The sequence below is a fragment of the Somniosus microcephalus genome, chromosome 9 (genome assembly GCF_052327205.1).
Source record: "Somniosus microcephalus isolate GS21.2 chromosome 9, FLI_Smic_1.0, whole genome shotgun sequence".
NCBI classification, from domain to species: domain Eukaryota; kingdom Metazoa; phylum Chordata; class Chondrichthyes; order Squaliformes; family Somniosidae; genus Somniosus; species Somniosus microcephalus.
Genome location: NC_140995.1, coordinates 201,864,205 through 201,890,743, shown reverse-complemented (window position 1 = coordinate 201,890,743; position 26,539 = coordinate 201,864,205). Strand labels below are relative to the sequence as shown.

The following is a 26,539-nucleotide window of genomic DNA, read 5'->3' as shown; positions in this document are numbered from 1 at the left end:
CACATACAGGGGAGTAATACTTACACCAATTCATTTCTTCTCTGTGAAAACCGGCATACAAATTCTGGTCCAATTTAATACTGCAGGGTTTTTTTTTTTTTGTTGCTGCAATTACATGTTTCCCAGCACAGATTACTCGCGGTAAAGCTTGTGCCTCTCGATCTACACGCGCTTAGAAAACTGCTTTTGTTCACTACAACTAAGGCCACTGTAGGTATTATAAAGGTGCTGATATCTCATGAGATCTTTTCTTCCTGATTTAATGTACGTTTTTGCAGTGCTCTCTCACTGGGGAATCCGGATTCATGGCCGAAGTTTCTCCCCAAAATGGGAGCTGACTGGACTCCACAGAAGTCAATTCTAATTCTGTTAAGTATGGGAGCAAGTGCAAGGACTGTGGTTTGTCTGTTCACATTAGCCTCACTTTTAACCCTTTTGTGCCGACTCAAAACCGGCTTTGAAATTTAAAAACCTGTTGCGGAGATGTCCATTTGCTGCCCACCTGACAGAGCTGCCTCCTGGGAAGCAGGGATTAGGATTTGGGAATCAAGGGGTTAAAAGCACTTTCAGCCTCTTCCTCTCATTTGAATTGACACTGATTTTGGAGGGGTTAAAAACTGAGTAAAAATATATACAGCCAGCTAGCCCCAGTGTGGAGATAATCAAAGAAATGGTACACCATGCCTGCTGTTCAATCTGGCTTGTGTCAGTATGTAACATATATATATATTTATATTTATTTTTTTTAAAGTCTTTTATTTAGTCATTTTGATCTCTCCAACTTCCCACCTCACAGTGCTCCCTTCTAGTGGCGAGGGTGGGATAAGCTTGACCTCTTGTACAGGAATTCTGAGAGTTATATTTTTTGGGGGTACAATGCACCTTTCCAGGTAATTTTCCTGCCTCATTCCATTAGCACGAGGGTGTCCATTCAGTGATCTGATGGATAACCAGTAAAACCCAAATACTGAAGGCTATGCTAGCTACTCTTGAAATCTGCAAATCGGGTTAATTTCAGGGGAATTTCACCCCCCCCAACAATATGTGCATATTGCACGAATCTGGTGACAAATAAAGTTATTGTGAAATTAATAACTAAGTATACACTGTGTGCATTGTTACAAACTGCAGCCCTGTTCCCCAAACTCACAGGTACCTTTATTCTAATCATGACTGAGTTGGGAGTATCGGTGGTGCACTCCCTTTAACCCGGCCTCCGCAATGTGGCGGAGGTCACCAGTCAGCACAGTAACCAAGTGGCCTTTTCAGTCACGCGCTCTTGTCCACCGGCACTATTTAAAATAAGAGTCTGAATTAAAAGTGTCGGCGCATGATTGTAAGGCCAGCTGATAACTTTCTTCACAGCAGGGAGAGGCGAGCACTGTCACTTTAAAACTCACTGTTCAGTAAAGTTACCAGTGCCGGGGAGGGGAGAGGCGCAGAGACAGACTGCAACAGCTGAGACCTAATTTGGCATAACTGAGTACCTGGGGCCCGAAACATGCAAAATACCTTTTGCATATTTCAGTCCCAGGTTCTACTAAATATACCTTAAGGAAATATTCCCATTTTTACCGCATCAGTTAATGGGATTCCATTTCGAACAGAGGGGTGGGTGATGCCATCAACAGGTCTGTATGCCAACATCATACACTTCATCGTCTGAGCATCGACATGAGGTTGCAGGCGTTTTAAAACAAAAAGGACTCAGACCTCAAGATACGCAACATAAAGTTCATGGGGCAGGGTGGTGTGATTTGGTTTCTAACATTTTTGTGTTCTTTGCCGAGGGAGAGTACCAGTGCGGATGTCGGGTCCCACCCACTCGGTGTTGATGTGTGATGACATCATGTTAAAGTCTATCAAATGAACAGGCTGACTGGAAGTGACATAGTCAGGATGGATTAGAATGTTTGAATCACAAATAGTAAAATGGCTGGCTCTGAATGTACTCCAGAAAAGGCTTTCCATCCAAGATAACACATTCATTTTAGGGGCTGTATGGCGTAGGTTTTAGGGCACCAGGGATATAAAAAAATATAAATAAATGGCAGTGACAGTGCTGGAGGTAGGCAGCAGGAGGTCCAGAGATCCAACCTCAGTCTCAACTGATGCTCCCCCTCCAACTCCCCCACTCCTCACCCGAGAGATCCTCCACTTTTTCAGGTCACCCTGGTGGTGGGGAAGGGGATAGGTAGTGAGAGCAAGGGAGAGAGAGTGTGAGAAAAAGAGAGACAGACATAGAAAGAGAGAAAGACACATGCACACAGACAGACAGACAGAGAGAAAGGTGGAGAGGGCGAGGGGGAGAGAGTGAGAGAGTGAGAAAAAGAGAGGCACAGACAGGTTACAAAGAGAGTGACACACACAGAAAGATATACACACAGAAAGAAAGATGGGGAGAGGAAGAGAGAGAGAGGACAGAGAGAGACAGACAGACACACAAACAAAGATGAGAGAGAAACAAACACACACAGAAAGGTACACACACACACACACACACACACACAGAGACACACAGACACACACACAGACACACACAGACAAAGAGAAAGATGGAGAGAGGAAGAAAGGGGGGGAGAAAGACAGACAGACACACACAAAGATACACACATACACAGACAGAGAGAATCCTTCATCGTCACTGGGTCAAAATCCTGGAACTCCCTCCCTAACAGCACTGTGGGAGTACCTTCACCACATGGACTGCAGCGATTCAAGAAGGCGGCTCACCACCACCTTCTCAAGGGCAATTAGGGATGGGCAATAAATGCTGGCCTTGCCAGCGATTCCCACATCCCATAAAAACAAATTAAAAAAGAAAGCAAGACATACGAAGAGAGAAAGAGACACACAGACAGAGATAAATATACACGCGGACAGAAAAAGATGGAGAGAAGAAGAGAAAGAGAGGACAGAGAGAGACAGACAGACTCACACAGAGATGGGAGAGAAACAAACACACAGAGAAAGGTACTCACACACACAAAGAGAAAGATGGAGAGAGGAAGAAAGGGGGGGACAGAGAGACAGACACACACACACAAAGATATACATGCACAGACAGAGAGGAAGAAAGACATACGAAGAGAGAGAGAGACACACAGACAGAGATAAAGATACACACGGACAGAAAAAGATGGACAGAGGGGGACAAGGAGAGTGAGAGGAGAGGGGGATAGTAGAGAGCGGGCAGCACAGACGGGAAAAGCAGAGGGCAGAGAGAGGACCGGCAGAGGTACAAAAGACAGAATTAACGTCACAATCATCCCCTTCCAAACAAAATAATAGATTGGGCATGAGTGGAACAAAGAACAAGCTAAGAGGCATATCTAGTTCTCTAATGTCTCTCAGGTGCACTGTAGTCCTTAGTGTTGGTTTAAACAAGCTGTGTTTTAAAATGATCAGCAATTAGCACTGTATAATATTATCATCCAATGGGCTGGTATATGAATTCAATCAAACTAAAGAGGTCATCAACGCTGGTTGAACTATTTTTATTTTGTCTCCTTTTTAAAAATAAAATCATGTAAGATTTACACTGAACAGAACTGAACATTTTTACTGAATGGGATACTGCACATTTTCAACAAAAAAAAGTAATAGATGGAAATTTGCCAGGAGGCCAGAGTGCTTTTAAACAGGGGACATTTTACTGATTCTCTTTAGCAGCTGATTTTCGACAGTTGTGAACCACAGTCCTGCAGCACTTTAACCTGACTTTAGCGGTGTGAAATGGGGTGAAACTTAGCTCACTTTATACTATTGTTATTGACCTGCTGAGCTAACCTGAATGAAATGGGCAATCTAAAAAATTCTGTAGCCGACACTGCAAAGATCTCATTTTAAGTTACGATCCAACGAGATAGTTCAAGCTCTAATTGTAAGATCTCTGTTGCTGGATTTCTACATCAACACCTACAGGTGGGACTGGAAACAGAGGCCTTCTCTTTAACTCTTTGAGGACTGCAGTAGCATTTCTGCACCAACATAAACAAGAAAGAAGAAAAAAACTCAAGATTGCAATGTTTTGGTTTACCTTGGTTTAAGTAAACATTCTACAGTTGCGAACATTTTTCCAATTCTCGGCATTCGAAATTTATAGAATTTTTTTTTTTGGGGGGGTAAGATGCTGTAAAACACAAAAGCTAATTGGATTTTGTAAGCTGCAAAGGATACTCAGTACTCAAAGGGTTAAAATTCACAGAGAAGATGCAGTCATCTGTAGAAGTACAACATTTCAACCACGAGAATGTGTTAACAGTTAAAACAAAACAGTATGGCAAGCTATCAGTCTTTAATTTCTGATTTTGATTTACAGTAACTACAGATGTTCATAACTTAAACTGTTGAGCCCCAACCGATATAAGACAGACTAACACCCTGTTTTCCATCAGGATTAACTCTTAGCATGCTACGAGTTCACTTATTCAGTCAGGATCAGGTTCTTTGGTTGCTGATGAGTTTATCTGTCCATCATTAGCCTGCCCCATTTTGACATGTTCATGTCAATCTTCAATTCTCTGGCTTTTGATTGGTTAAATTTGCCTAGAGAACTTTTTCTAGCTAATTAAATCCCAACTTTTTTTTTTTGCAAGTTGGTCCCACCTCCAAACAGAGAGAAGTCATGAATAGGATTTAAAACTTTTTAAACAATAAAGGTTAAAATGAAGACTAGATAAAGTTAAAGTAAAACTGGAAGTCAGAAAGATAGGGGAAGATAGTCATACTCAAAGTGCACAGTGCTCTGGTCAGACCACATCTTGAGTACCATGCCCAATGTTCTGGCCAATGACACAAAGTGAAGACATGGAAACATTAGAGGCAGCTCAGAGAAGAGTTGCAAGGCTGATTCCCAGTATCAGAGGATTGAGGTATGAGGAAAGAATTGAGAAACTTGGGCTGTATAACCTCAGAAAGGAGTGATAGTGAGGCGATATTATTAAGGTATATGAAATAGTAAATTTGCTGACGATACAAAGATAGGTGGGAAAGCAAGTTGTGAGGAGGACACAAAGGGCCAGATTTTCAGTGTGCCATGAGGCGGGCTTTTAGGCGTGCGGGGGGGCAAAAATCCCGAATTCGGGGGTCCCGACACCATCCCTCCCAAAACCCGCCTCCATGTAAGTTTCAAAGGAGGCGGGTACCCGCCCCGCACTGGGACCCGCCGACCCGAGGCGGGAAGGGATTAGTGCCAATTAACTGCCTGTTAACAGGTAGTTAACAGGCAGTTTTTAGCCTAATCCCTATTTTGAGGGGTGTCGTGTGGGATTCCTGACGGCTCCAAACCACGCCAGGTTAGAGCAGGCGGGCCGTCGGGTTGAAGGACTTGGAGGGGTCGCGATGTCGGTGTTCAGGTGAGTGATGGGTGCATGAGTGCAAAGGTAAGTGTGTTTGGTGTGTCTAAAGTGTGTAAAGAAGTTTAAATTACCTGTACTTACCTTAACAGCCTTTCTTCCTCTAGGCGTTGGGAGTCATCACTCAGCCGGCACTGAAAGCTGAATGGCTGCGATCTGTCAAAAGTGACAGCCTTCAGCTTTCAGTGCTGGAGAGAGTTCTAACTGAGTCTGTGTGGAAGGACTCAGGTTAGAAGTCAGACTGTCAGTGTTTGACAGCTTCAAACAGCTGTGAAACACTGATATTTCATCTGTCAACACCTCTTGACAGATGAAATTTCAGTCTGTGATGTCACCTGTTGCCGGGTGGCCCTTAATTGGCCTGCACAAGGTCAATCAAGGGAAAATCGCGTGGATTGGCCGGACTTCGATGGAGGCGGGATTAAAACCCGAAAGTTGCAGTCCCGCCTCCTTCCCGACTGCTGAATGAAAATCCAGCCCAAAGAGTCTGCAGAGGGATAAAGGTAGGTTAAGTGAGTGGGCAAAAATTTGGCAGATGGAGTATAATGTGGGAAAATGTGAGGTTATCCAATTTGGTAGGAAGAATAAAAAAGCAAAATATTATTTAAATGGAGAGAGACTACAGAATGCTGGGGTACAAAGGGATCTGGGTGTCCTCGTACATGAAATACAAAAAGTTAGCATACAGGTACAGCAAGTAATTAGGAAAGTTGCAAGGGGGATGGAATATAAAAGTAGGGAAGTCTTGCTACAACTGTATAGGGCATTGGTGAGATCACACCTGGAGTACTGCGTACAGTTTTGGTCTCCTTATTTAAGGAGGGATATACCTGTACTTGCATTGGAGGCAGTTCAGAGACGGTTCACTAGGTTGATTCCTGAGATGAAGGGGTTGTCTTATGAGGAAAGGTTGAGCAGGTTGGGCCAATACTCATTGGAGTTTAGAAGAATGAGAGGTGATCTTATTGAAACATATCAGATTCTGAGGGGGCTTGACAGGGTAGATGCAGGGAGGATGTTTCCCCTCGTGGGGGAATCTAGAACTAGGGGGCATAGTTTCAGAATAAGGGGTCGCCCATTTAAAACGGAGATGAGGAGGAATTTCTTCTCTCAGAGGATCGTGAATCTTTGGAATTCTCTACCCCAGAGAGCTGTGAAGGCGGAGTCACTGAATATATTCAAAGCTGAGATAGACAGGGTTTTAAAAAACAGGGGAGTTGAGGGTTATGGGGAGCGGGCGGGAAAGTGGAGTTGAGGCCAAGATCAGATCAGCCATGATCTCGTTGAATGGCGGAGCAGGCTCGAGGGGCCGAATAGCCTACTCCTGCTCCTATTTCTTATGTTCTTATGTAAATTTGTGGAAAAGTTGGATCTAATAAACTACTTTAAACTAAATTGTGAAAATGGAGTCGGGACAGAGTTTCAAACTTGTAAAAGGCCAATTTAGGACTGATGTCAGGAAGTCCATCTTTACACCGAGAGCAATCAATATACGGAATGGACTTTCCAGATACAGCAGTGGAGGCAAACACCCAAGAATAACTTCAGAAACAATTGGACACTACAATGTGAGGGACTGTAGAGTGTTTCTGGATGGATGACCTAAGATGAGATAAACAGCCTTCCTCATCCATATTGATTTTGTGAAAGCAAAAGTAAAATGCTTATTTATTTTTATTTAAAATTGTGTTGAACGCTTCTACCTACATAGTTTTGTAATAATCTTAAAGCCACTCCTAACATGTGAGTAGCCTCATTACTATAATATTAGGGCATATTTCAGCATCCCAGTGTGTGAGCTTAAAGATTAAGAAACTCGTCAGGTCAGGAAAGAGCAATATTTCCCTGGACCCGTTAGTTGTCTAAGAGTGGTGAGTGATTTGAACATTATCTTGTTTTAAGAACATCAACTCACCTCAACACCCCATTGTATATTTTGTTTATAAAGTTTTGATTTAAAAAAAAGCTATTCACAGATTTAAGCTTTCAGCAGAAGACCCATTTCCAAGGAAACTATTTGTTATTTGGAACATGTGGGTGGTAACATCGACCGACTCCAGTCGAATTGCACAACTATTTGAGTAGGTGGCTGAGGCTTTCCCATTCATTGGTTTTATGGACTCTCCATATCAACATTACTTTGGACTAAAACCTCTTCTGACAGCTCATGTTATTTGCATCTCAGCGCCGAGCAGTCAATATCCAATTAAAAGACACCACACTAATCCATATGGAAGATTAAACTGGGAACACGATACCTTAACTCTTCCTTCATTATATGGGTTATATTGTACTTAAACCTTGCTCACTCTAATGTAGCAAAACATCAGGGACAAAAATGGGTTTATCATGCATTGTTAACCCTTTGGGGACTAAGACAGCAGATAGCTCTCCGACTCAAAAAGCACAAAAATGTAGGAACTGCATTAAACTGCAGGCTATAGGAGGAACTGAATACTGAAGCTGTAAGGAATTTGCTGGGTTGATTCATTACGGTTTTTTAAAACCGTCCTGAAAGTTGTGAAATAGTCTCGTCTCATTTCTTTTTCAATTCTTTAAAAGTCTTTTCAAAGGGACATAGTTTAAAGTTCTGTAGTTGCAGGCTGCTTTCTGTCACAAGGCAGTCAGCTTCTTTGATTGCAATGACATTAAAAAAAAAACACACACACAAACTTGAAAATCATGGGAAGATCAAGCAACTGATTGGAAAAAGTTAAGCAATTATGATTTCAGCGTTTAAAAAAAAAATCCAAGCTGTCTCGGCCAATGAATAATACGGGCTGGGGTACGGGGGGCGGGGTGGGGGATATTTCCTCTGTGTACTTGAACAGGTTTCGGATTTTTGCTACCCCTCGTGCACAGAGGACATCTTAGCCCGTGGTTTGTGTTGGAAAAGTTATCGAAGACAGGCGACTGAAAACTGACATGGTGTGGGGTCAGGTAGGGTTCAGTCTTCATTCCATTTGCTGTAGTTTGTTTATTTGCCACCAACAGTAGAAGTGTCTGTGTGAAATACACACTTGTGCCCACGTGTGCCCAAAAGCAAGGCTCATATTACGGTTTGACTTTCATCTTCAATCAATGCACCAACCGGTAAATTCATATAACTCCTGTCTATTGAATTGAATTCCAATAGACAGTTCAATCAGCTGAAAAAGTGGTGTGAATACTTCACTGACAGATTTAGTGAGGTGCAGATGTAAGCATTGGCTGATATGTTTGCCTTTTCCATAATTTCTGAATCATTTATATTTTAGCTGACAAAACATCCAAGTCCAGTTGTAAGATCACTGCCTCTCCATAGCTAGCTTGATAAGAGCAGCCTGAGACTATCCATCTAGTAGTAAGTGGGACATTGGTTAAAATTCCCTTGGTGGGGCCCACGTGTATTCTGCGTGCGTGGGCAGAAGATGAAGAGTTGCTGATTTTAGACGGTAGGCTGTGGATAGAGAATGTCCACTAGGCCTTGAATGAGAAAGAACCTGAAACCTTGGCCTGCCGGGAAGATACTGTTCTCAAGAACAAATAAGCAAACGGACTATAGCTGTGGCGGAGAGAGCGAGAGAAGCCGAGCCTGCTGAGTGATGGGGAAAAAATAGCACGGGGGAGAGAGGCCAGCAATGATCCCTCTCGCTCGCTCGCTCGAAACCAGAACCTGGCCCAGCATTTCCATAAGAATTAAATGGCAGTGCATTCCAGGCTAGTGGGGATTTATTTTTGTTCAAAAAAATAAGACAAGATAGCAGATGCTAGAGTTATTTTAATTAATTAAAATCATGTGACTAATTGGCCTCTGCTGGGTTTCTGTGGTAACTGCTTCCTTAACACTAATGGGCAATTGTGTTAAATGCAGCTCGGAGGCTGCACATACAATCCCAGCATCACAACAGCTGTGCTCAAAGCAGCAGCACCCAGGCCGCACCTGTCCCCGTCACTAATGGTTACCTACAGAACGGCAAAGTGAGAAAGCTTAAGACACCGGCTACAAGGGGAGTCGTCAAAATCTTATTTTCTTTTAACAAAAACATCAACCAATCATCCTCCGGGGGGGCTAAAGGCCACTTAATCTCATTTTATTTTCTGCCAATATCAGCATTAAACAGATTGACCACAAAAATCGCATCAGTCAACACAAATTCAACAGCTTCAATATTCTCGGTAACTTGATCCCGGGCTTTGTTTTTTAAATGGCACAACTACGTTCAGTGTTGATGCTTACATGGACTTGGAGAAGAATGTTTTGATTATTCTCCATTTAAACAAGATTGAGAGTTACAACTCAGAGTGAAAACAAACCATTCACAGATGCTTTTCTCTTTCTTTTTATTTATCCTCTTACTTCCCACTGACATCAATGGTCCCTGGCTAATATTACCAGTGGGGACATTCAAAGGCACAAAAATCCACTTCTAGTATTGTTTCAGAACTGTATATTAAAAAAAAGCTGCATTATTTATAGTGAGGCTGTTTTACTTGTATCTGCATAGGGGGGAGGGAGGAGGTGAAGAGGTGTAAGCAAACACAGAATCAGAGGTTGTGATGATGCAAAGAATCATAGAAAGTTATTTGACCCATGCACCCAGTCTAATCCCACTTTCCTGCTATTTCTCCGCACCCTTTAGCTGATTTCCCTTTTCAACCACCTATCTAATTCCCTTCTGCACTAATTGATGTACCTGATGGTGTTATTACTGCCATAACATCCAATGTGCTGCAAGTACCCAGGAGTTGCATGCTGACCAGCTGTTAAAATCTATTCATCTCAGTCCCATGGTTTGCAGGATGTAAGAACCTGCGTTGGGGCATTTTACTGCATTCTAAAATAGTTGTAGAAGATGCAGACTGATGTTCCTACGTTTAATGTTAATTGCTTCTTGACACCAGGTTCAACATGCTTTACTTAATGTAAGCCCAGAAAGAAAACCTGAGAACAGAGAAAAATGACATTTCTAATCTGATCTTCAGTGGGGGCTTAACACCTGAACTCATAGAACGATAGATAGATTTCTAGACACAAAAGGCATCAAGGGGTATGGGGAGAGAGCGGGAATATGGTATTGAAATAGAGGATCAGCCATGATCATATTGAATGGCGGAGCAGGCTTGAAGGGCCGAATGGACTACTCCTGCTCCTATTTTTCTATGTTTCTATGATACAGCAAAGGAGGCCATTCAGCCCGTCGAGCCTGGGCCAGCTCTCTGAAAGAGCTATCCAAAATAGTCTCATTGCCCCTGCCCTTTCCTGCTAGCCCTCAATTCAAACAATCAGCCCAATGAAAGCTCACATCTTGTCGAATTAACAGCAGTGTTTACAGCAATGGGGAAAGCAGAAACACTGGTATGCATGTCGTTTGAAAAAAAAAAGTACGTCATTGCTATGGATGCTATGCACACGAGCAGCAGCTCCTGCAGCACGGCCCACACAGCCTGGCCTGCTCTCAGACATTGGCTCCTCTGTTAGAATGTGAATATCGTCACTCAGTTTAAACATACAGGAATCAGACAAGAGCTTTGCACAGTGCCGAGAGGAGTGATACACCAGATCTTCCCTAGTGCCTACTGTGGTAAATATCTTTTTAAAATATGTAATCAATCAATGTTTCAAAAAAACAAAACAAAGAAGACTGCAAATTGGAATCTTAAAAAATCCAGCGTAAACAGGGTTGGGCGGCTCAATAGAAGTATGCCAAAGCTGAGCGTCGTCGAGTCCGGTTTCCACAACCTATTGGAGTTGTGGAACAGTCATTTAGCTGTTCGGATGTGGTCCTAATTTACCCCCAAGTCAGTCGGATGTTATTTGCTAAATCATTATGGAATGATTTAACCCAATAAATGCTGAATTACTTTCTTTTGCATTTCAGAGAAATAAACGTTTTTTCTGTCACGTAGTCAGATTGCGCTAAGTGCTGTGATACACTAATGAGAAGAAATAAACAGATGTGTGCCAACTGTGTCACTACTTACAACACCCTTAAGAAGCACTGTACTCTACTTCACTGATCGCTCCCATTCAGCAACAGGATCAGCTCACCACAAGAAGAATTCTCAGTAGCTAAAACTAGAACAGGCCGCCTCACACTTTTCACAATGACAACTTCCACATTCTTTGAAACAATACACAAACCATGAAAATAGCAGAATATAGGCCGCATGCACTGAAGAAGAAAAAACATTTACATGATAACATTGTGTCATCATTTTAAAGGAAAATAGCAGATTATATTTTCCAATTCAGCAGCAAACTGTCAACAAGCCCCAGACCAAAAGATTCACACCTCCATTACAGGCACTGAAAAATATGTCTGTGGGCAAAGAACCACGGTTATAGCACTATCACAAATCAAGACAAATACCCTTCAGCAAGGTGTTGGCTGAGCCAGCAGACTGTTAAAAAGCCCTCCTCTTTTCTTGTTGATACACAAGAGTGTCTGAACACTTTTCCATCATCTACAGCCACAACAAACCTTGAAGCTGCATTCCCACCTAAATCAACATTTGGAGCATAAAGTTTAACAGATGTAGTTCACTACCAGAGCAATCTGATGCTTAAAAACAAAATCCTGATTGTGTTCAGCTTTGTTTCTGCATTACTGGCATCTTGGGTCTGCCAGTTTGGTGACTGTACCAAACCGAGGCTCGTTGATGGTCTTGGAGAAGTCAACTTAACCTCTTTTAACCGTCACTATTTCCCCAAACGATAGTGAGGGAGCGGAGAAATCAGGATTAACTTGTGAGAATTTCTAACTAATTTATACTTATTACCGTTTGTGGGATTGCAGTAATGTCACATTTACTGTGAGGATAATGCACAGTATTGCTTTCTGGAAATCCTCATGAGCCAAATAAAAACCTAAAATCAATAACCTACTTAAAGCATTGCCTCCACTGTACATCAACCTTTTCAAATAAACTGCTCATTTTCCCCTCTATTTACAAATTAAATCTCACACGAAGATGACATCAAGAAACACCTCATTATTTCCTCACAGACTTTTCTAGAACCATGACGGATCCTTTCATTCCTTGAAGCTAGCAGCTCGGTAAGCAGGGTAGTTTGGACAGACCCCGACGATGATGAACACAAGATTGATGCTCTGGTGCTCATCAGACTCTGAAGTGTGAATTCATGAATCGACATTTAATTCCTTTGAGCATTGAGTATCCTTTACAGCTTCCCCCCCAAAAAAAGTCCAAGATTTCTTTGTTGTAAATATCTGCAAGCATGATTATCTGTCAAATTCCAATCCTACATAGAGCAAAATTACAGCAGTGTAGGGAACCATGGAAAATTCCTTAATTCGCAGCACTCGTTGAACTGAAGAAGTGAAGCACTGGACAAGCTTGCTAGCTCAGCTACTCTGGCGCTTGCCTGCCGGCCGAGTGGAAGACCGTGGCTTTGAGATCCCAGGGCTCGCCGTCCCCACAGCCAGGCAGCTTTTTCTCCCTCCTCGAGCCAAGCTTTACTAGATGGGAGGAGCACGGTATTTGCGAACGAAGAGGAGGGGTAAAAGTTGACACTGTCCACCTTAGCCTTTCCAAACCAGCTCGCACCATTCAAACCTTTCAAGACTGGAGCAGAGTGCTTGGTGGCAAGGGGGAGGCGGGGAGGGGGGAAAGAAACAGCAAAAAAGTGGAAATCAAAACAAAATATATAAAATTTTAAAATCTAGTGCAGAATTACTGTTGCAGTCCTCAAAGCGTTAATTATGGTCACGATGGATGCATTTTCCATCCCTCTTATTAACAAAAGATCTGTACTGATGAGCCATGGGCTGATTGAGAACCGTGAAGTGAACGCCGATTGTTGCTAGAATTTCTCTGCTCCGATTTGTGGTCTCTTACCTTATTACGCTTGAAATAAGCCCGTCTGCAAGCTGCAAAGCACTTTTCACTGCAGAAACTTTTCACCTCACTTCCCATGCTGAGGGAATAACGCTTAATTCCCAGCTTCTGGCACCAAGCACAAACTATCTGCACATTTATCATTTCATCATCTGAAACACAAAAAAAGCATGCAAAATCTCATGAGAAAAAGCATCACTGGTATTTTCTATGTGACTCAAGACTAGGCCAATGCAATTGGCTCTATTGCTATAGGAGCACATTGCACCCATACAGAATCAGTAAATATATTTTTTAATAGCCATTTTGATGTAGGCAATGAGTTCCCATTCAAATTTTAGGGCCCAGTTATTCTGGAATTTAGAGAAGAACCGAGTTGTTTGGCTCTAATTCAACGTCCCAAACACATTCCAGTGAGGATGGGGAGAAGCAGAATTTCATAACATGTCCCACCCAATCAACATTCACAAATTTCATCTTAAAGCATAATAGCACAATCCTCTGATTGGCTGTACATAGGCTTCTTAAATCTACAGTGAGGGGAAAATTAATGACCACATAATTCCTGTATATAATATTCCCATAGGATGAAATGTAATACTGCACTTTGAATCAACTATATGCTGACAAATTATCCTAGTTAAAAATTCAATTGGGTGAAGTCAGGCTGAGCAACATTAACATACAAATTTTTCAATGCATTCATCTGAAATTCCGTCGACCATTATTTTACCAAAGGCATTGATCCATTTATTTTAAGTGGGTTTGGGGTAAAATAGCAGATGGAGGAATTTCCAACAAAACACATTTACACACTTTAGCACCTAATCTAGGCTTCACTTAGATATTCATTACTAAGGGAGCATTGCACTGTCGGAGGTGCCATCTTTTGGATGAAACGTTAAACCGAAGCCCTGTCAGCCCTCTCAGGTGGACGTAAAGGATCCCAAGGCACTATTCGAAGAAGAGCAGGCGAGTTTCTCCTGGTGTCCTGGCCAACATTTATCCTCAGCCAACAACACTAAAATAGATCATCTAGTCATTTTCTTATTGCGGTTTGTGGGACCTGGCTGTGCGCAAATTGGCTGCTGCGTTTCGTACATTATAACAGTGACTACGCTTCAAACATAATTCATTGGCTGTAAAGCACTTTGGGGCGTCCTGAAGTCGAGAAAGGCGCTATAGAAATACAAGTTCTCTCCTTCTTTCTATATAATATTGCAGCATGTAATTTCATCAAATGCGATAGTGAGTTATTTGTGAAGCACTATACGAACATACAAAATTGACAGGCAGGAAAAGACCAGCTGGTCCATCAAGCCTGCCCCACATCATGATGGCCGGAGCATCATGACTAGACACTTCCTCCCGCCCACTCCCAACCCTTTTTTTCTTCCAGAGAGTAAGGTGTCAGACTTGACCTATTAACAACTATTGGTAGAAAGGTCACATCCCGCGTGGGAGGGGTTGGGAGAGTGAGAGAATTAATAGCAGACAATCGGTATGATCAAACCATGAAACCGGCTATTTGCTGTATTGCAGGAAGCTACTGGTAAAGGATGTATGTTTCTCTTTCCCACCTTCCCCACCAAGATCTGGATATGAAAAGGTTTTCCTGAATGCAAGGTATAAGAAACCATTGTTTATACTGACCAATAATAAAGACTGGCGTATCACGTGAAGGTGAGCATTCAGCGCTCACATTTTTAATTCACTACAGGGGACAAAGTGTCACATCAAACAGTGAACCCACTAACTAATTCACATCCCTAACAACAAATTTCGTTAATGATCAATGCGGGATAGCAGTCGATAAATTATTTTGACTACATATTCGCAATAAAATATTTTTATAATGTCGTACCCATATCAAGCCAACTTCATCCACTCTCTCACCCACAAGATTAAAACATAAGGGCATGGGTTCTGTGTGGGTTGTTAAAGATGAAAGTATATTGTTCTGTGTTTGAATCTGAAACACATGGCTGTTGGCACATCACAAGTCTCCATCCAACACTGCGCACTCTCACCATTCCCTTTCCATCCTATTTCCTCCGTGTGGGTAATCAATGCACCAGTCTTTATTGGAAAGGTTAGTGATTCAGTCAATAGAGTTGCAGCCAAATGAAGCTGCTGCACAAGATCTAAATTCAGTAAGGGGGATTTTGCAATCAGGTGTACCCAGCGGGGAGCAGCACTTGCTGGTAACGTATTTCAGGAGATTGCCAGGGCCAGGCATTTTTCAGTCCATTAATTTTAATTGTCATAAAATAGTGAGCTGCACGCCCATCATTTGTTGAGATGCACCTGCTGGGAGCACCAGATACCAGAATCAGCTTTAGTACGTTTTCTGATGATGTGACACGATGTTCAAAACTTCACACGGTCGGTTTATCTTCCTAAACTTGGTTAGAGGCTGCAGAAGACAGCAGAAGTTGATTTGATTGACTGACAATCTAGCAGCAGACTCTAAATCAGAAAGCAAATGCCTAAATTCTGGTGCTCCACTGTGAATATTCTCAGTGGGTGAGCTTGGCCGATACCTGCCTAAGCTGCTGGAAGGAGTGCCTCCTATTAAAGGGGGGGGGGGCGGGTGCGAGGGGCAAGGGCCCTCCTCTGAAGGGCGATTTAAGGAAGTTAACTGGTGACGTGCAGATACTGAGCAGCACTGATGATGAGGCATAAAACTAGAAATGAAAATATATGTGTGTACAGGCAAATGTATGCAGACAAGCTTACATACACAAACACCTGCACACAAGTACACTTAGCCAAGCAAATGTATACAAGCACATACACAAGCGAACATACACAGACAAGCCTACCAACAGGCACACACACACTCAAGCATAGAGATGCAAAGACATGCAAACCCATGAAAACATAGCAATGTACACAGACAAGCAAAATATAGAAACACGCACAGGTGTACAAAGACACACACAGAAAAAAGTATACACAGACGTTTACATAGACAAGCACACATAAAAGCATGAGAATGTGAATGAGTAATGCAGTTGGACACATCAAGTCCCTTTCCTCCACAATCATACAAAAAATTAGCCACATTGGGGACTCCATCCAGCCAACTTAATCTCCGAAAGGAGGTAACCAGACCCAGATAAATGGCAAGGTAAAACTCCATGAACTTTCTGCCCACACTCAATTGTAATTAAACAAAAGTCCAGAATGTCAATGAAACTTGCTAACACACATTGCACAGGTGATGTGTCCACGGCCCCAGCAACACATAAGCCATTCTACCCCATGGAGTATAGGATTAGCACTCTCGCCTTCATCACACTCAATTCCATCTTTGAACAGATACTGGTTCCGTTCTTAATCAAATTAACATTAATTGTTTCTGCTTGGATGCAATTCCACATGTGTGCTGGAATTTGAGAATAAAGAACTTAGTTTCATTTCTAATCTTGTTTGAGGCTTGTTAATTTTTATACACATGTTGCTAGTTCTCCACTCTCACAATGTAAATAATCTGCTTGCATTCAAATTATCCACTGCTCTCAGCACTGAGGAGTAACAAGCGGCCATCACTCTACACTCTCACCAAGGGAACCAGACACTAAAGCAGAGATATGGACCCTGGTATTTACGGCGAGGCGGGGAGGGGAGGGTGCGGGTGAGGCCGAAAACAGCCAAAGAACCCGGCAAGGCCGAGGCCGCAGAGAATGGCAGGCCCTCATTAACAATTTTTAGCTCTGTTTCCTGCCCAGCAGCTGGCCAAAAGGACAGCCTGGCCAACAGGCGGGAGGAATACCAGCGGCAGGAGATTACAGCCCCTGGGGATGGTCCCTCGCAGTCGGGAGTGGGGAGAAGCCCTCGCTCAGGAGTGGGGAAAGAGGCCCTCGATCGGGAGTGGGGAAAGAGGCCCTTGATCGGGAGTGGGGAAAGAGGCCCTCGTCGGGAGTGGGGAAAGAGGCCCTCGATCGGGAGTGGGGAGAGGCCCACGATCGGGAAGGGGGGAGAGGCCCACGATCGGGAAGGGGGGAGAGGCCCTCGATCGGGAAGGGGGGAGAGGCCCTCGATCGGGAAGGGGGGAAAGAGGCCCTCGATCGGGAGTGGGGAGAGGCCCACGATCGGGGAGGGGGTAAAGAGGCCCTCGATCGGGAATGGGGAGAGGCCCACGATTGGGAAGGGGGGAGAGGCCCACGATTGGGGAGGGGAGAAAGAGGCCCTCGATTGGAGGTGGGGAGAGGCCCTCGATCGGGAGGGGAGGGGAAAGAGGCCTGTGATTGGGAGGTGGGAGAGGCCCGTGATCACGGGCAGAGAGAGGGAAGGCTTGCGATCGGAACTGGGGAAGAGGCCCACAATTGGAAGGTGTTGTGTATGTACCTTTAAGAGAGAACTGACTTTATGCTGTAGTACCGGCAGTGACCACACCTGTATATAAAGCCATAGCAGGCTTCTGTACTTTCAGTTTTAACTTACCCTCTGTTCAGTAAATACCTGTTATTATTGTTCTCCTGCAGTCCGTGTATTATTGATACTCGGACACTACAGAAGGGGGGGGAGGGGGCACGAGGACCACGATCAGGAGAGGGGCGGGGGGGGAGGCCCACGATTGGGAAGGGGGAAAAGCCTGCGATCGGGAGGGGGGAGAAGCCATAGAGTCATAGAGTCATAGAGTTTTACAGCACAGAAAGAGGCCCTTCGGCCCATCGTGTCTGCGCCGCCCATCCATCCCTGTCCAGTCTAATCCCATTTTCCAGCATTTGGTCCATAGCCTTGTATGCAATGGCATTTCAAGTGCTCATCCAAATGCTTCTTGAATGTTGTGAGGGTTCCTGCCTCTACCACCCTTTTAGGCATTGAGTTCCACATTCCAACCACCCTCTGGGTGAAAAAGTTCCTCCTCAAATCCCCTCTAAATCTCCTGCCCCTTACCCTGAATCTATGCCCCCTTGTTATTGACCCCCCTACTAAGGGGAAAAGTTCCTCTTTGTCTACCCTATCTATGCCCCTCATCATTTTGTACACCTCAATCAGGTCCCCCCTCAGCCTTCTTTGCTCCAAGGAAAACAACCCCAGCCTGTTTAGTCTTTCTTCATAGCTGAGGCGCTCCATCCCAGGTAACATCCTGGTGAATCTTCTCTGCACCCTCTCCAAAGCAATCACATCCTTCCTATAGTGAGGTGACCAGAACTGCACACAGTACTCCAGCTGTGGCCTCACCAGCGTTTTGTACAGCTCCATCATAACCTCCCTGCTCTTATATTCTATGCCTCAGCTAATGAAGGCAAGTATCCCATATGCCTTTTTAACCACCTTATCTACCTGTCCCGCTGCCTTCAGGGATCTATGTACATGTCCGTAATTTGTCCGTCCAAAAAGCCTGTGATTGGGAAGGGGGAGAGGCCTGCGATTGGGGCTGGGGGAGGTTGAAGGCTTCGTTGAAGGGCTGGGAGGGTACTGCTGCTGAAGCAGGCACTTACCTTGTGGAGCCGGCAGCTCCCGTCTCCCTTTCACGGCCTAGTTACCCGACCCCTGGGAAACCCGTGCAGCAACAGCAAATTTTTAATCAGGCTCCCAATTACACTGTGGGAGCCCGATTATATGTTAATTGAATGTTCCACCGCTACACGGCAGGACACTCAGATGCCCCAATATCCGCCGCTGTAAAAATGGCAGCGAGAGCTTTGGGGTCGCGCTCCCCGTATTTAACTCTTTAACCCCTGACCAATGTTCCCTCTGATTTTTTTTTCGTGCACGGTTCCTTTAACTGGCTGTGCAACCCATTCAAATTTTCACACACGCGCGGTTTCTTCCATATAAAAGCCTGTGACTGGCCTGCACGGGACCTCCAAATGCCTGCACAGTGGGAGCGTTGCCCCCCGACCCTCTCCCACTTGTCGTGGGGGCGGGGGATTAATATTGGAGGCCATGGTATCTGAGTAGTAGAAATAAATTCTTCTTTAGGTTACTGTGTAGATTTATTTGAAAATGGACTTAGAAATATGACAGGTGGTCAGAGACAGGCAGGGATGGTAGTAAAAGTAGAGCATGTTGTTAATGGGGCCAGAATATTACAGAGGGGACCTCAGCACTGTTAATCCCAGGCCATGTGTGCAGCATTTAAATGAAAGTCCTGTCACCCAATAATCAACGCTTTAGTCTTTCTGGTCACACATCAAACTTAGCTGCCTTGTCCGCCTCAGCCAAGGCTGCAGGCCAACCTTTTGTCTTCTGACTAAGGGTTTTGCTACTCACTAAGGCACAATTATGCAGAATACAGCAGACACGGATTATTCTGGACACCTCCCGAGTGCTGCAGAGCAGTATCCCACCTGATCTGTCCAGCAAGTGCAATCTCTGTTTCAACATGCCAACTGGACGTTCCACCAGAACTTGGGGTCGAGGCATTAGCCTCATTGTGTTTCTTTCCAGCCTCTATTTGAGGATTCCTGACAGGTGTTAAAGCCAGTGCACTAAGTGGCAACCCCAGTCCCCCTGGCAACCATCCATCCAGTCCGCCTTCTCCCTGAAATAGTAGTGTCAAAGTGGACTGACCTAAAATAAAGTAATTGGGCTCGATTTTCCAAGCCCCGAGGAGGTGGGTTTGGAGGCAGGAGTGGTGGGAAAATTGCAGAATCGGGGAGCAGGAACCCATCGCACCCCCAACCCGCCTCCGTGCCAATGTCCCAGGAGGCGGGTAACCGACCTGTGCTGGGAGCCACCTCCCCAAGGCAGGAAGGGGATTCGTGCCAATTAACTGCAGTTTTTTGCCTAATCCCTATTTTTAGCCCTGAAGTGTGGGCTTCCCGATGGCTCCGAATCACGCCAAGTTAGCGAGGCGGACCGTCGGTCTGCAGGGGTTGGAGGGGTCAAGATGTCCGTTGTGCAGGTGAGTGATGGGTGCATGTGTGCAGAGGTAAGTGTGTGAGGTGAGTGTAAAGTGTTTTAATAAGTTTTACTTACCTTTACTTTCTCCTGCAGGCTTCCTTCCTTCAGTTCTCGGGAGTCCCTCAGCTCACCGGCACAGAAAGCAGAATGGCCGCTGAACTGTCAAAAGCTGCAGCCTCTGCTTTCTGGTCTGTAGAGCTCACTAACTGAGTCTGAGTAGAAGGACTCAAGTTAGAAGACAGATTGTCCGTGTTTGAAGCTTCACAGAGCCGTCAAACGCTGATTTTTCATCTGTCAAAAGCTCTTGACAGATGAAATATCAATCGCTGACGTCACCAGTAACCAGGTGTCCCTTAATTGGCCTGCTGAGCCCACTGGGCGGGCTTAACAAGGTCAATCAAGGGAAAATAGCGTGGGTTGGCCACAAGTCGATGGAGGCGGGACTACAACCCAAAAAGTGGGAGTCCCGCCTCCAAAAGCTCCCCATTGACAAAATCCAGCCCATTGTATCTGCTGCCGGGGTATCATGCATTCACTTGCATTAGTGACAGCCAGTGGCTCAGTCGGTAGCACTCTCACCTCTCAGTCAGAAGGTTGTGGGTTCAAGTCCACCTCCAGAGGCTTGAGCACAAAATCTAGGCTGACACTCCAGTGCAGTACAGAGGGAGATGCCGTCTTTCGGATGAGATGTTAAACCGAGGCCCCGCCTGCTCTCTCAGGTGGAAGTAAAAGATCTCATGGCACTATTTCAAAGAAAAGCAGGGGAATTCTCACTGGTATCCTGGCCAGTATTTATCCCTCAACCAACATCACTAAAACAGAGGCAGCCAATTTGCGCACAGCAAGGTCCCACAAACAGCAATGAGATAATGACCTTATAATCTGTTTCAGTGATGCTGGTTGAGGGATAAATATTGGGCAGGACGTCGGGGAGAACGCCCCTGCTCTTCTTTGAATAGTGCTGTGGGATCTTTTACATCTACCTGAGAGGGCAGACAGTTTAATGGCTCATCCAAAACAAGTAGTGCAGGAAGAGCACCAAGAAACTCGGGGAATTTACTGTGGGACGAATATGACATCATTTGCATTTGAGGGCGGAATGTCCCAGTGAGACTCACTTTTTCCAAGGATCTGAAGAGCAACTGCCTCTGCCTGGCACCTGGGTGGAAATGTGAAAGTGGGGAAGACGGCTGCTGGGTGTTGCTTTCCCAAACCCAGTTATGCAATGCAAGAGCAGCTTATAAAATATGCCGGTCAATAAAGCGCGATCTGTGATTTCCCCACCTGTGCACTTGTGGGCCACAGCTCCACATTTTATGTGCATGGCAAAAATCGGGTAGTTAGGCCTGAGTGCCAACACTGCTACTAGGCCGATCCCTTGATCCTAAAACTTTTAAGTTGTTTAGCGGCTGCACTCGGAGTATGCCCTGTTTATATTTCTGTCTACAGCCGGTGGCAAGAGATGCGAGCTTGCTGTCAGCTGTGATTTTTAAGTGTAAAAGTGCCGATCCCATCCATTCAGTCTGGCTCTGGAAATTGCCGCCGGTGACTGTGAGTACATCAACTGTCCAAACTAGTAAATACAGCCACCACTGCTCCCCTAGAACACTGGCATAGAAGAATGGTTGAGAGGCCATTCTCCGTCCAGGGCAGAGCGCCGACAACTGATTCTGCCCCGTTTCTGATCTGTTGCTTACAGTGCTCCATGTGACTTTGCTAACTATCCAGATTACAGTAATACCATCTTTTTTGGCTATTCTAACCTATTAACCAATGCCATAGCTAACCATTGCTGAATTCCACCCTGTAATCCTAAACCCCCAAGCATCCTCCTTACTGAACCTGTAATGAAACCTTGGCAGCTGACCACAATCACATGCACCTTTTCATCTCCAACCTTGCTGCTGACACTCAGCATTTTGGTAGATGTCTGTTCAGCAGCTTCCTTGCACGCCAAGTTAGTCAGACTGCAGCCTCCGCCATTCTGTATATACAAAAGCTACCAGACACACACGCGCGCGCACACGCACACAGATACACACACTGACACACACAGACACAGACAAGCACACAGACACACACACACACAGACAAGCACACACACAGACAGACAGACACACACACACACACACACACACACACACACACACAGACAAGCACACACACACACAGAGACAGACAGACACACACACAGACACACACACACAGACAGACAGACCAGACAGACAGACACACACAGACACAGCCACACAGACACATTAACACAAACACGCACACACAAAATTAAACTGCTATTTGTGCAAATTAAGAATCTTTTAAAAAATACTTGTTGGGAAAAGCTGGAGGCAAATAAAACATTTTATCCCAAATCCATTGTTATAATTCCCATTAAAATACTTTGGCTAAAGAATGTAATTGCTCCCATTTCTCATAATTCCCACCTACTGTAAGAAGACACGGCTAATCAGCAAAGCACACGAGTGAAGTGCAATCATGTAGGTAATGGGTGAGCCCGATGTATGTAAAATAGCTCCATTCAGAAAACAATCCCTTCTTTTAGTCAAACAGCTGCTTAACAGCAATTCATTTGCCTTACCCAGGTGGTTACAATTAAGCAGCATGGACTCGGCCACAGTAGAAGTACTGTCGAACAAATATATTCCCTCACCACTCCACAGACCACAGGCCTAGTGGATACAGTTTTTAGCTAAACGAAATGGTCCTATAAATTCCATTAATCCTTACTGTTTTTCCAATTCTATTGCTAGATTTCTTTATCTACCACCTCTGGGTGTAGTAAACAAACAAAACGTTGCATCAGCCAAGATCTTTGACACTCCCCCAATACTAAATGAACAGCACAGCTCATCCTGAAAAAGAAAAAAAACTGGAATGCTAGAAATCAGAAATAAAAATAGAAAATGCTGGAAACGCATCAGTGCCTGAAAAGAGAAAAGTCAGGTTTACATTCTGGGTGTAGGCCCTTTGCTGCTGCTGGCTCAGTGGGTAGCACTCTCGTCTCTGAGTCAGAAGGTTGTGGGTTCACGAGACTTGAGCATAAAATCCAGGCTGACACTCCAGTGCGGTGCCGAGGGAGTGCTGCACTGTCGGAGGTGGCGTCTTCCAGATGAGGCGTTAAACCGAGGCCCCCATCGTGGACGTAAAAGATCCCATGGCAGTATTTGAATAGGAGCAGGGGAGTTCTCCCCGGTGTCCTGACCAATATTTATCCCTCAATCAACATCACTAAAACAGAGCACCTGGTCATTATCACATTGCTGTTTATGGGACCATGTTGTGTGGAAATTGGCTGCTGCGTTTCCTACATTACAACAGTGACTACACTTCAAAAGTACTTCATTGGCTGTAAAGCGCTTTGGGACATCCTGAGGTCATGAAGGCGCTATATAAATGCAAGTTATTTCTTATACCTGAAACATTAAACTTTATTTTCCCTTTTTAAATGCTATGGGGCCTTCTGTGCAGTTTCAGCATTTTCTGTGTTTACTTTAAACTACTGTGTCTGCCTGTTTATTACTTATAATAAGCAGCTTTGGAAAAAATGAGATGAACAGAAACAAAATACTCAGAAAGGTAGAAATATTTTTCTGTCCTACAGTGCGTTGCAAGATAGTACAATGAAGAGAAGTGGGCGGGGAGGGGTGGGTAAAGGATTCTTCAATTTGATTCACAGCGTTAGAAAGACGAATCATTATATAGAGCTTAATAATGGTTGGCGAGGTACAAGACAACAGCACCCCTAAAGGAGTTTGAATACTACCATAATTCACAAGTGTGAAGCGTAAAGCGAAAGACAAGTCCATGGGGAATGCTTTCCATTCATGGTGTTTTTCTAGTGTCTATATGTAAACAAAAAGGTAGAACATTTTATTCATACTGAAATAACTCTGATTTTGTCGTCACATCGAACCCTCTTTCAGGTTTCCTTCCCTCCAGTGATATCAGTTACTGGAGAGGGAATTGCCTGTGTCCCACAGCAGCTTCATTCATTGCGATGGGAACTGGCACTTGGGATCAGTCTGGGAGCAAATCAATAGCCTCAGAGCCTCAGAATAAAACATTGCCAGCTGGGTACAGCTGCAGGTTCAGCCAGTAGAGGGCTTTCTACGGTTGGGAGGCTCTGAATGAACTCCCAGATCATTGTAAAGAGCCAGGCTTCCATTACAGTGAACAGAACTACTCTAGGTAATGGGCAGCCCCTCCTTATACCTGATATTGGCAAAGCCACTGAAGAGGAAATGGAGATCTGAAATGGCAGGTCTACATGAGGCAACCAAATTGAAGTTATTTTAATGCTGGTAAAATTGTGGCAGAACCACTGAATGACTCTGGCTAACTGTATATAATTCTCTTTAACGATGTTCTAACACCAGCCTAAACCTGTACCATTGTGTTAGGCATTACTGTGTTTTGTATATAGAGTTTGCATGTACGGGGCGTGGCCCCTTTAACGGAATCACAGAATCACAGAAACCCCACAGTGCAGATAGAGGCCATTTCGGCCCATCGAGCCTGCACTGACACATATCCCACCCTATCCCTGTAACCCCACGTATTTAATCCCCCAAACACTAAGGGTCAATTTATCATAGCCAATCATCCTAACCCGCACATCTTTGGACTGTGGGAGGAAACCGGAGCACCCGGAGAAAACCCACGCAAACACGGGGAGAATGTGCAAACTCCACACAGACAGTCACCCGAGGCCGGATTCGAACCTGGGTCCCTGGCGCTGTGAGGCAACAGTGCTAACCACTATGCCACCGTGCTGCCCCGTAGCGCGGGAAAACACGGGCAAACGCGATGACGTCACGTCGCAAACCACGGGGCTGCCCAGGCAGTCCTTTTGGCATCTCCGTTGAGTAAAGACCTGTTTAGTTGTTCTCTCGTGTCGATCTCCGTTATTCGTTGGAATTCGTTAATTCCTACAACATATTCTTTCAGATAGATACTGAGGAATTAAGAATCATAGAATTTTACAGCATAGAAGGAGGCCATTCTGCCCATCATGTTTTTGCCAGCTTTCTGAAAGAGCTAAGCTGTCAACTTTGGCTCAGTGGTTGCACTCTCACCAGTGGTTCCATTGGGACAGGCTCCACTTAAACTGGGCTGGGACCAGTGTCCTGGCGAATCAAATGACTATGGCTGTAGATAGGGCTTCAAACTAAAAAGGTGGGCGGGGGGGGGGGGGGTGGGCGGAGATGAGGGGAAATTTAGAAATCTAAAGCGAAAAGTCAAGGAAATAGAGCAGTGCAGTGAATTGGATAAAAATAAGCAGTGTGGGACAGGAAGGGACAGAGAGTTTAAAGGTAATAGTGCATCAGCAAATAAGGTCAAAGCAGGGAATCCTGGTAAAAAGTTAAAATTAAAGGCCCTTTATCTGAATGCATGAAACATTCATAACAAGATCGATGAATTAGTGGCACAAATAGAGATAAATGGCTTTGAAATAATAGCCATTACAGAGACATGGTTGTAAGGTGACCAAGGTTGTGAATTAAATATTCCAGGGTACTTGACATTTCAAAAAGACAGGCAGGCTAGAACAGGAGGTGGGGTAGCCCTGATAATTAAGGATGACTTAAGGACAGTAGCAAGAAAAGATCTTGGCTAAGAAGATCAGGAAGTAGAATCAGTATGGGTGGAGATAAGAAATAACAAGGGGCAGAAAACAATGCTTGGAGTAGTTTATAGGCCCCCTAACAGTAGCTATACCGTAGGACAGAGTATTAATTGAGAAATAATAGGAGCTTGTAACAAAGGTAATGCAATAATCATGGGGGACTCTAATCTTCATATAGATTGGGCAAATCAAATTGGCAAGGGCAGTCTGGCGGACAGGATCATAGAGGCATTTGAGACAGTTTCCTAGAACAATACATCATGGAACTAACCAGGGAAGAGGTTCTTTTAGATCTAGTTTTGTGTAATGAGACGGTTAATTAGTAATCTCATAGTAAAAGAGCCTCTAGGGAAGAGTGATCATAATATGATAAGAATGTCACTCTCAAATGTAATGTGAAATTCTAAGTCCGAAACTAGAGTCTTCGGGCTCGATTTTTGCCAGGCCCGAGGAGACGGGATTGGAGGCGTGTGAGGTGTTAAAAATCGCAAAAACTGGCGGGCGGGCCCGATCCCACCTCCAAGCAATTTTCCCACGTTAGTTTTCTGACCCAGTCTCCATCCCGCCTTGGGATAGGCCCTTAAGGCCCTTAACAACCAACCAGTTAAGTGCCTCTATAATCCCATTTTGAGAGGCCTTTCTAATTTTAACAGTTTTCCCACGTGCTGCACGCCTCCTCTGAAACACGCCAGAGAAACCTGGTGGCAGTACAAGTGGATTGCTTACTAACAGCTACAGCTCCACCATTAAAAAGGAGTTTTCACCAATCATCATTTGCAGATGGCAGAACTTTGTTGTCTCAGGTCTAGGGGAACTTATAACAGGCCTACTTATT

At 44.5% G+C, this 26,539-nt stretch overlaps 1 protein-coding gene across 5 annotated transcripts in view; it reads right to left on the bottom strand.

Annotated features, from left to right (window-relative positions):
* sobpa (sine oculis binding protein homolog (Drosophila) a) overlaps positions 1 to 26,539 on the bottom strand; it is a 416,341-nt gene that overhangs the window by 147,767 nt on the left and 242,035 nt on the right. For all 5 annotated transcript variants that reach the window (XM_085997757.1, XM_085997759.1, XM_085997760.1 and 2 more), the window contains exon 4: positions 13,200 to 13,351. In XM_085997757.1, the coding sequence (XP_085853883.1) occupies positions 13,200 to 13,351 (152 nt within the window). The remainder of the gene's footprint in view (positions 1 to 13,199; positions 13,352 to 26,539) is intronic.